This window comes from Rhagoletis pomonella, unplaced genomic scaffold, assembly GCF_013731165.1.
Source record: "Rhagoletis pomonella isolate Grant_MI unplaced genomic scaffold, Rhpom_1.0 Rhpom_scaffold_00002, whole genome shotgun sequence".
In the NCBI taxonomy this organism is placed as follows: Eukaryota; Metazoa; Arthropoda; class Insecta; order Diptera; family Tephritidae; genus Rhagoletis; species Rhagoletis pomonella.
In genome coordinates, this window is record NW_023458556.1 from 87,490,559 (window position 1) to 87,502,763 (window position 12,205).

At 34.8% G+C, this 12,205-nt stretch overlaps 1 protein-coding gene across 1 annotated transcript in view; it reads right to left on the reverse strand.

The window, feature by feature from the left end:
• Positions 1–8,504, reverse strand: part of LOC118734141 (secretory carrier-associated membrane protein 5) — a gene marked incomplete at its 5' end in the record, with an annotated part of 44,295 nt that extends 35,791 nt beyond the window's left edge. Inside the window, 1 exon segment of the mRNA XM_036463850.1 lies at positions 8,303–8,504. Within this exon segment, the coding sequence (XP_036319743.1) occupies positions 8,303–8,504 (202 nt within the window).
• Between the last annotated feature and the right edge of the window lie 3,701 nt (positions 8,505–12,205).

Consider the following 12,205-nt stretch of genomic DNA (forward strand, 5'->3'; position numbering starts at 1 on the left):
AACCAACGACTGCCAGCAGCTCTGCGCATTTTGTCGGCAATCAGTTTCTGCTTGTGCTTCGACTGCGACTGTCGTCTTGTTCCGAAGCATAAGCATAAGCAAAAGTTAATGAAATAAAACTCATTACAGTTTTTTAAACACTGTTAAAAAATATAAGAAGCCAAGTAGGGGTTAAATTCACTCACGTTTTATCTTAGGATGGTGCCTTTTTTATATAGAAGAAAATGCTTAGCACCGTCAGCCAAAAAAAAATTATTAAAAATTAACGCGATTTCCTAGCGTTCACTTTTACCTACTTAAATTTAATGCTCTACAAAACCGCATACCTAAAAATCCTGAACAAAAAGTTTAAAATTTTTGGGCGTAATTGTTAAAGTTTGTTGAGTTTTTATAATTTTTGTAAGAAGTTTGAAATGTAGATTTAGGTGGTTCCGGTTAGGTAATGTGCTCTACTTTTATAAAAAAAAAACTATAAACATTAGATTAACAAAATAAAAAATCAAAACTGGTCAAAATGTAACTTAACTTAATCAGCTGACCACAAGGGTATATAGATAATGGACGAGCCGGCGGCGCATCCCCCCTCCTCGCCTGCGTCCACCTCAACAAACAAATACAGCTTATCAGCCCTGTAAACCTACATCTGACAACTGTCCCACACATATCTGTCACGGGTGGGATATGCTTCTCTGTTGAATTATTCTTATCTAACAACGTGGAAACGACAATGCAATTGTGGTAAATATTTGCAATGAATTTCTTACATTATGTAACAAACACGAAACACAACCTCAACTTCTGTAATTAAATATAACAACTTTTACCTTTTTTTGTCACGGGTGGGACAATGCCAAGACTGCTTAATAATAACTCATAATAAATATTAAGCACTCACAAAACTTAATATATAACACAACTTTATTAAACGCAGATGAGTTCTACTATATATTTTTCTTACCAAACACCTGAATTATGAATCGCAAATTATTTGACAGTGCATTCAACACAACCTACTTTAAACTCAATCAAAAAATTTACAAAAACTTGATTTCAAAACGTAAAAAAAGATAATAAAAATGCGCTTAAAACTTTAATTTTTATTATTTTGTTTGATTCAAGATTTTTACGAATGTCTTATCCACACGTTTGTTAGTTTTATAAAGAAAATAATTTTCGCAATGAGGTCCACTTTCCCATGGAACCTCCCATTTGATATTGTCGCATGGTAGGTATTACCATGTTTAACAAAAAGAAAACAAAGTGGGTACATTTATCTATTGAAAATTGGTTGAAACGAACCTTTAAACTTTTAAATAAAGTGGTTCGGTTTTCGGTTCGGATCAAACATTTGTGGAAAATTTCGGTTCGGTTAATGGTTCAGTTAATTAATAGAAAAAAGCGGTTTTCCGGTTCGAAACCGGTTCGGTTCAAAACCGGTTCACGTCCCTGATCGTAATCCTTATCGCCCAGCTCTGGCGTAACTATACCATCTGATGGGGCCCATAAACCACTTAAGTGGTTATCCAACACTATTACAATAATGTGCGCATTTTAGTTAAATATCTATTTTTTTTTCAAGAACATACATAAGTTTATACATACAAATTTATAATGAAATAACATTGTAATTTTGATAAGAAAGAATCATCAAAGTTTAAAGATAGAACCATAGAATTTTCATTAGGCAGAATAGCCAAGTTACGTAGCCTGTCTTGTCCCATATAGACCAAGAGCTCATGACCAAAAAACCCATCATACTTCAGATCGATTGACATTTTTTGTGAGCTTAGGTTGTTAAAATATAAATCGAGATCCGGAGGGCTCAACGGTCTTGATTATGCGTTTTTAGATGTCAATGAAAACCGATTACTCAACGTATTTCAGATGACTTGAAATTTTGAAGGAATTTTGTTTACATAATATACAAAAAGAATTCAAGGTGGTCTACCCATTCTTGTAGTCTTAAAGTACCGCGAGATCATGTTGAAAGTGCATTTTTGCAACTATAACTCAACATACTTCAGATAGGCTGTTCTTTTAACAGCACATTAGTGATATTATAAATATATGAAATTTCTACAGCCAGCCCCTTCTGATGTTCATAAAGTACTGCCAGCCCATGTCGAAAGTGCATTGTTGCAAGCATAAGTGATAGAAACCACTTTGCAATTACGTCTTACCAAACTCGCATTCAAACCTCAACGGCAAAAGACATGCACTTGACTATTGGCTTGTTAGAGTGTATGCCTAAATTACTCGGTTGCCATGGCGTATGAGTTATCAGCATCAACATTTTCTCCGGTTGAAAGATAAATTTCAAGTCACTGTAATATTTCCTAATTATTAATTTATTTTTACGCTTGCTAGCAAGGCACATTGAACAGGTAGATTAGATGGATTAAGTAGAGGTATGCACTGCGACCAAAGAATCTATTGTGCCCTCAACCGTTTATAGAGGTCTCACATTGAACAGGTAGTTCAGTAGAGCGGCTGATTTGATTCTTCTCAAATTATTTGGTCTCAAAAATGTCAAATATTTTTAATTTTTTTTCATAAAAATTGTTAAAATATGTAGGGTATATTTGCATGTGAAACCTTTTTCCATACAAAACAAGCGATCGAATAGCAGCTTTTGGAATGTTCGCCCAACTCAGCAGAACAACTACTGATTACTGGGCCTTGCAAAGGATGGATCAATGCATCGAGAAGCAAACAAAATTACTAAGAAAGAAAGTTGCATCAATTTTTATTTTTTCCAATTTAAATTTTTTTATTTTTTTTTATTTCACATGGCACGCTTTGATTAAAAAAAAAAATCAGAACAGTGTTTCACACTTTCGATACCAGAAGCAACAACAAAACACACGCAAATGTTATTTTTGCTCTAATGCTACTAATTGTTTGATATGCCTTGCTTGCTAGGAAAAAAATGCATCGCTTACTAAAATGTTTAATTTTATGAAGAGTAAAGTTGTGTTTAACTGGGTACAAATTGAGTTATTTGAACTTAGTAGGTTGAGACATTCTAGGGTGAAAGGATCTGAGAGAGATATACAGTACTCAAAATTATCTTTTCAACCATTTATCGAACTTTCAACGATATATCACACTTTGGGATTGGGCAATAAAAAAAATAAAAAAAATTATTAAGAAAAGTAAATTTTGGCCGTTTTAGGACTCACCAAGGACGGATTTTTTTTACCCTAAAATCCTCTCAAAGTAATCTTTCAAACTAGGGAGGTAACTGCAAAGTGTTTTCTATCTCTCATACTTGCAACAATGCACTTTCGACATGGGTTGGCAGTACTTCAAGACCATCAGAAGGGACTGGCTGTAGAAATTACATCTATTTATAATATTACTAATGTGCTGTTAAAAGGTCAGCCAGCCCATCTGAAGTATGTTGAGTTATAGTTGCAAGAAAGCACTTCAAAATTTCACTGTCTGCATCAGATATATTTAATTTTGTATTTTGTATTTTGTTCGGGAACGAAAAATGACACAACGCCGAAACCGGTTTGTATCCAAACCAAATTTGACAAGGGATGTCGTAAACTTTAACAGCTTAAATAAATGTTTAGAGAACCTGAAACCACAAACAACTATTTTTAACACTTCGAAAATTCATAATATGACTTTGCTGGTACTTTGCGAACCCCCGTAATATATACGACAACAATACGTCACTTACGACAGCGGTGTGAATACCCCAAGTAATTCATCAATTGAGAAAGGCTGGGCAGATTTAGCTCAATTTTTTTTAGTTGCTCGTAATTGCCAGGAAAAGGGTTTTACGAAAGAAAATTTTGGGAAAACCCTCTGGAAAAGTCGGGAAATTGGAAAAATCTAAAATAGATTTTTTGTATAAAATTGTGTGAGTAATTGTTTCGGAATGGCTTTTCGAATGGAAAAATAGAAAATTCTTAGTGGGAAAACTCGGAAAGTTCCGGAAGAACGCGAAAATTTTGAATTTTTTTCGGCGAAATTTTGCAGTTTGTCGCATGATTTGATGATTTTGGACGATGTCAAGGTGAAAAATTCGTTGTGATGTTTGGAAAATTTCGGATAATTGTGAAATTCATTGTGAGCATGATTCAATTGGGAACAATTTCTCCTAGGTTTCCTAAACGATTCGAATGGTTGTTGCTTTATTGGAAAGGCGTTTAGAAGGAGGAGTGACAAAGTTTTAATTTCTCCGATAGGTGGCGCAGGGGTCGAGCTACGCTAAACAATCGAATTTATGATCGGATTTGCTTCAAACGTTTTGTTTTTCGCTACATAAGGATAAATAAACCTGCCAAAAATGGACCCGATAAGTGCGTCCAAAACCGAGTTATAGCAAATTCAGTTCCATGCAAAATGTTCTCTTATCCATCTATACTAATTATATAAACAGAAGTCCTTTGTTTTGCAACAGGTAATCTCGCGAACGGCAGATCCGTCTTTCATGAAATTTTGTATATAAATAGCTTTCAGCAACCACCATGTCAAGGGAAACAATTTACTTTTTTCCGGAAGGTGGACCAGGGACCGATCTATTCAAAAAATCTTATTTAAGGTCCGGTTTACTTGAAATTTGTCACGTAGGTAGCGTTTTGCATAGATTAGCATATAAATACATTGCAATCCGGTCATAATGGAATCAACGGGACCGCGTCAAATTGTCCATTATAACCGAGTGTCTATTTTATTAGAATATAATATTTTTAAATAATAAAGAAATAATGTACATGTATAAATACAAAATTGTATACTTTTCATACGAGGTAAATGCCCGTTTTTCCGTTCCGACATTTTTCTTAAAGTGAGCAAAACACAGATCAAAAACCAACGAACCGTCACTTGCAGTCTACCCCGGAAGCTTATTGCCTATTTTGACACATTTCGGTTAATCAATGAACTTTGTTTAAGTATATAGACGTTTTCTGTTGCAGAGACGGTTGCCTCTCTTTACTGAATTCGGGGAATTACCAAACTTTGTTTATTCCAGAGATTATTTTTTAATTTGGCCTTAGTTATAATGGACAAAAACCGATATTTTTGTCAATTATAGGCGGAGTTCGTCATAACCAAGTCTATTTTAACTGAGTTTTTTTCATATGTTTGAACTAGGATTTGACAAATGGGTGCATATTAAGAGAGTTCCCATCTTAAGCGAGTCCATTATAATTGGATTACACTGTAGGATCCATTTTTCAGTTAAGTGGACTAGGGACCGATCTATTCGAAAAAATCTTATTTCCGATATTAGCTATTTAACAATACTTATTACACTGGCCAACAAAAATTGATAGATTTTTTTTTGCTGATTACGAATCAGTAAGCACGAAGTTTCCAGCTCCCGGTTTTGAGAAAAACGAGGTCAAAGTGTGAAACAATCGCGTTTTTTCAATATCTAGCAGAGGAACAAAGAGTGGTAGAACCTTCCACTTAGGCTTAAATTAAGAGCGCGATTGCCCACGAACGTGTACGTAGCGTAGCGTAGAAGTACGTTTAAACATATCAAGTTTGCTGTTGATGGAAAGAGAGAGAAGCAACGTCTACGTCACGGTCTTGCGGTGGTGAGTCACTTATTGAACAGCCAACACTGATTTTTACAACATTTTTTATTCTTTTTTCAATAACATAATTTTTGCGTAATTTTTTTTTATTGTTGGACAAGAAAAAAGTAAATGATTATAGGTGACCATCAGGCCAAGGTGCAGGAATAGTATTTTGAGGGATAGTAGTCGGGAGTTCTAGCTTTAATTTAAGCTTAAGTGGAAGGTTCTATCACCTTTTGTTTCCTTGCTAGAGCTTCTCAAATTTTGCAAAAACCGCGATTTTTTTACCCTTTCACGACGTTTTTCTCAAGAGCTGATGGAAACTTTGTACTTAGGAATTCGTAATCAGCACAAAAAAGTCTATCAAAAATAGCTTTAACATTTTCCGCATCAAAATCAGTCTTTCCCTGTGTTATCTATACTAATTAAGAGAAGCTCCTTCTTTTTATAACAGGTGATCTCGCGAACGGCTCGCGGGATTTTTTTGAAATTTGGGAAACCTACAGCAGGCTTTCGATATATTAAGGGAGCGTGGCATCACCCACACAAATCGAATTTTTCATACCGTGTATCTTTGGAAGTATTTGTGTTAGAGTCCTGGAACTTGGTACTGAGATTTTGAAATCAACCCCATACTCATGGAGAAAAGTCGGGGCTATTGGAAAAGGGGACGTGGCGCCTTCCAAACATATTGAAACTTTTACTTCTCTGTAAATATATGCATCCTCCAGAATAAGCCTCCGTAGTGTTTTTTTTAATATTTGCAATCTTATTCACAAAAAATCAAATAGCAGAAAGTTAAAAAGTTTTTAAAAAAATTTAGGAAAATTCGACAAACCTTCACCAAAATTTTGAACTTTTAGCCAAAGTTTGAGTATGCAGTTTTGTAGTTCACTGAATTTCAGTATAATAAAGTGCAAGTTTTCAGTGGCAATAAGCTACCGTTGATTTTTGTGAATTTTTTTTGCTGATGATGTTGCGCATTTTCTCCGTATAACGAATGCGTGATAGTTTTTTTTTTTTGTACGGGAAAAAATGTTGAAGAGCGTCAGTATGTAAAATACTTATTCTGGTGGGTGTATATAATTCTTCGGTACATGCACAACGATAGGGGCAATACTATTACAAAAAAAGATACGCAAGATGGTGCTGGAGCCGAGTTATTGCTAAAAATCGTCAAGTGAAGTTATTCGGCGTCTAAACAGAATAAAGACAATTCTTAATGAATGCCTACAATTGTAAGACATTAAGGTATTGGATTTCTGACGACCAATAATACTCCCAGTTTGGAAATTGCCACCAACTATACTATACAGATTCAAGGACGATGCACCATCGAGCCGGATCATTGCTGCCGCAAGGACTTCTTCCCGGCATAATGCTTTCGTCAGGTTATTTGAGACGGCAATGGAGGATATGCCCTCTGTCAACCACAAAACCAAACCTGAACGTGAATTGATGCGAAAAGGTGGGACCAAATAAAATTTCCGCGGGACGAAGTTCGCCGGGTCTGCTAGTTATTTATAAATATGCACACTTCAACTTTAATTCCCTTATTTTCAATAAATTTATACAAACACAAAGCAACGCTTTTGTTTGATTTTTTTCCGGTGTAATAGAAAGAGTATTTGTCAATGTTATTGTGGCTTATTAATATTTTATTTTAATATTGTTATATAGCTTTGTACCACGATTATGTTTATTAGGAGAAATGGAAAAAGCAACAAAGTCTAAGCGGTAGAAGTTATAGTAGCTATTTCGAAGATCACCACATCTCTTCATCAGACTTCTTTTTCTAGACTTCAGCAGGGATCGAACCCGCATCATCGATGTGCAAAGTCAGAAGCGTTAACCACTGAGCTATTCACACATCGTAAACTCGTGTTGCTAATTCATCTTCTTATTCAACTTACTGCTATCAATTGCAGCTGATTTGCCGCTATTTAAACTTGACAGCGCCGTTGTGTTGTCAATTCTATACATGCACTTGCTTTATTGTATAGTTTCTGGCAGGCTCTTCCTAAACTACGTATTTGTAAATGTTATTGTGGCTCATTCACATTTAATTTTAATGTTGTTATTGAGCTTTGTACCACGATTATGTTTATTAGGAAAGATGGAAAAAACAACAAAGTCTAAGCGGTAGAAATAGCTGCCTGTAACTTTTTTTGTTTTGTTGACAACAAGTTAACAAATTAATTAACTTTCTTGCAATTGTAATTGCAAGTCAGCTTTAAACATTTTTACTCGTCTTTTTTTGAGTGTTTTTTACATCAGAAGTTCAGCTAATGATGCCAAAATCGTAAATGATGTGTCTAAGTATATACAGTTGGCAAACCAAGATATGGAATATGATATAGATGAATATAATAGTTGACTTAGGGAGGATAACAATGCAAATAGGTATTGTCAGTGGTAAATCGTTTAGAGATGAAAGTCATTTAGATAATGAAAAATACCAATGAAATTAACGAACACAATAGTGGAATTCGCGCTTTAGTGTATTCGTTGTATCCTGCGTGAGTGTAACTGGACGAGCGTGTGGTTGTTGTTGCAGGTGTATTTTATGTACCGCTAGCAACAACAAATCACACGCTCATGCAGTTACAATTACACAACATACAACGAATACACATAAGAGCGAATTCCGCTAATGTGTTTCACTTATTTGTACAATTATGTAATGAATAAGTAAACGAAATATCAGAATATTGCAGAACCCTGCAAATGGGAATTGACGGGTTAAAATTGCTACTTACACATCCATGTGTAGTATAAATGCTTTACAAGCCTTTGAAATTCTGGCGGTATTTCCAAATTGAAGTCTTGATAAAAGCATGGCTTTACACAAAAGTTGTCTGGTAACGGAGGCCAATTGTTCAGTTGCGGTACGTTCCCCTGTAGTTGTTGTTCACGTCTATCTAGTTCTGCGGCTTTGCGATCCAATTCTTCTTGGCGGCGCTGAAATAAATGATTGTCATTAGAACGTATAGACGAAATCTAATTCGCAAGGACTTTGTAAATGTGGGGAACTATTTAACTCTCCCAAGCAGAATTTTCTTTAATTCTTATAATACAGCATTTATTTATAATATTATTAAAGGAAAGAGAGTGAAAGAGCACTTCTTTACCGATGAAAGAAGTATTAGTATGGACACCTTCGGCTCGCTCTTAATATATACATATGTATGAACTAGAGATGTTTCGAATGTCATATTTTTCACATTCGCGAATGCGAATGTTAGGAATAACATCAAAAAAGCTATAATCAACTTAAGTCATCGTTTTTATTACATAAAAATTGTGTTAATTATTACAACATTGAACGAGTGCTTATCCTATACATACGGTGACCATATTTATAGGAGCCGAATACGGGACAAAAAATAATTTTGCTAATTTTCTCCACAAAGGCTAACAGATCTTAAAACCTTCTTCAATGAGCCTAGTGGTATTAGCCCTGAAACAGCATCCTTATAGTAACATCATAAATTTGTTGGATATTTTTCTTGGGAGTTTTTACCTCGCAGAATTTGTTACAAAAAATTCGTTAAATTTTTTAGAATATAATAAAGTGCAAGTTTGAAGTAGCTAGGACTTACCGTTAATTTTTGGCAATTTTTTGTTAACGGCGTTACGCATCTTTTTCATACAATAGGTGTGTACTCGTATTGAGAGGACAAAATTCTCCAGCAGCAAAATTTCTGAGAATTTAGCAGCATTCGCTCTCAAAGAGAAGAAATATCGACAGAAGTACGAGAGCGCAAAAATTGCAAAAACTTACAACCTTCGAAACAGCTGATTAATTTGACAATTTATTTTTTGCTTGGTGCATTTTCCCCCGATTTGGCATTTTATACAATACAATAAAATACGAATTAATTATATCGGAATGAATAAGTTATTTTTCTCATAATTGTTTGTGATATCACATGGTGACGCATTAAAAAACAAGAGTATCTCCTCCAAACACCCATCATTGATCCAAAAAAATGTAATAGAGTAGGTTTAAAATTATACAATTTTCATTTCAACAATCAACCTACCAAAACCGAAAACTTCAGCAAAAAAACATTTCAGCATGCTTCATTTAAATCTATTTTGGTATATTTAAAGGAAAATTATGGTACAAACGAAAAATGTTATACGGCAACCATAGTCAGCACACACTAAAGTAAACAAACTGGAGATTAATAGCAAATTAACGAATAATAAACTCAACAAACGTTGTGCTTATTAAATTTACGCACTTTTTAGCTGTATACTAGCATTAATAATAAAATTTGCAATAAATAACTCAAAAAGGCCATATTTTCTTTTGTTTATTTACAAACATGTGTTTGTGATCAGCTGATTTTCTTACTTGCAAGTTTTAGCTGGGAAAAATTTTTTAGCAGAAATTTGCAGCTCTCTTTCACATTTTGCTCTCTCAATTTCCCCTACTTTACAAGTTTTTTGGGTACGAGAACGCAAAACCAGTAAAAGTTTTCTAAAACTTTCGATAGTTGGGCGTACGAGTACACTCCCAAAGTAAGTATGTTCGACATTTTTTTGATAGGGAAGCAAATGAGCAGCACCTTGCACTTGCACTTTATTATACTCTATTTTAATGAGCTACAAAACTGCAACCAAATGATTTTCTAACGATTCTGATTAAAAAGTTTAAAATTTTGGTTAAACTCTACAGAATTAATTTTTATAATTTTAGCACAAAGTTGGAAATTTGGATTTATATAGTTTTTGTTAGGAAAAGAAATTTACTTTCATAAAAAATAATAAACATTACCCAAAGGAAACTAGGAAAGCCTTTCTTAAATTTAGAGTCCTAATTTATATTTTTTTGGTCACTGTATGTGTTCCTCGATTCGAATCACAGTCACTCAGACTATAAAATAATAACTATTTATGGAGAAAGTTTCGATCATATATCAACATCATTTAAAATAGGTTCATATGCATGCCATTTTAATGAGGTGTTAAGGCGTCGAAATACCGAACACCGAATACGGGACAAATACAGGACATTAAAAGAAATACAGAACATTTGCGTCCCGTATAAACTAAATAATTTACCAGGACAATTGGTCAAAAAAGAGGGCTGTCCCGTATAATACAGGACGGATGGTCACCGTACCTATGCAGTGTATTAATCTAGTAGTCAAAGTTCAAAAGGGGTATATTATATTTCAAAAAAAGTAATTTTGTTGCCTTTTCTCACATGAGGCGATTTCTTAGAGGCTCGTATATAACGCCGGCTACACTGAACAAGAGCTCACTTGGAACGCTGGCGGGTGGAGCGCTCAAATATTTGCGATCCGGATTTGTCAATTTGTCTTATTTTAGTTTAGTTTTCCACCAATCGAGAGGATTTTCATCGAGATGAGCTTGTTTTTCTTTAAAATAGGCCTTCAATTGAGCTTTAGTTTCACATTTTTAATGTCTCCAGATTCTACATCTGAGCTCTCGCTTTCGCTGGAGGAATCGAAAATCATTTCTAGGTTGCTTATAAGAATTTTAGTAGTACTTGTTGAAGGACCATAAATGTTGCTTGATATACTACTTAACCGTTTAGCGCCTAAAAGCCGGTTATTGTCCACACCCTGGTTAGACAGACTTATAGCTTATTTCCACCAGAGGCTTAACTGCAGTTAAGAGCTCAGATAAGTTCCAAGAATTTCAATATGGGGTGAGCGGCAAGGTTTATTTCCTAGTGTTTGCTTTTCTCCTTTCGGTTGCTTGCGCTCAGTAGGTCGAGTTGTAATCTCCTTGTTTGAATAGCCATAAACTGCAGTTAAGACTTGGTGGAAATGAACCATTAGAGCCATTTCAACAATATTAGAGTGGACTCTTTGCCCATGTACACATTCGCATTCACAAAACATTCGTATCATTTGATGCGAATGCAAATATTCGCAACATCCCTGGTATGAATACATGTTCAGTACTTAGATTAACCTACACTACCAGGCTGATCGAGCTTTGCTCGGAATGTATATGGCCCAAAACGCGGACTGTTACATTACATTTTGGCTCACACTGCTTTTTAAATACCGCTGAAACTTCGCGAGAATACAATTTTCGGATAGTTTTTCTTCTTGCATCTGTATGTGGCATTATTTAATATATACAAAAAATATATTGTAACTCCTGTTGCTTAGGAGTTACGAATGTTTCAACAGCGGACTGTTGCATTACAATTTTTGGAAGTATGGAAAGATGCTTTATATTATTGAAAAAGTCTGCTCTCCTAATATGTTTTCAAAAGTTGGTACACAGTTTCTTACCTTAAGGATAGGACTCAAGAACTACGTATTAATTGAACTGATAAAATTAATTTTGAGGTCGATATTTGTAAAAAATAGTCGAACTATTACGTTATAGAAAAAGACTGTTACGTTACCTGTGCGATATACGTGTAGCGATAAGATTATAATTAGGTTTTTAAATCGCTTTTAGTGTGTTTTATGCAATAAGTAGCAAGAATTCAGTATAGCCCAAGAGCCCGCGACTGCCAGACCTTCGTTATTTTATAAAGGCTGAAAGTTTCTCTATGTATGCCCCCAACGCAGGTAATAACAAACCCAGACTATGAAATTTGGATAGTGGTGGCTTTGGCAGGTACCACGTAGTAAAGGTGTATAAAATACCACCTCAAATTCGTG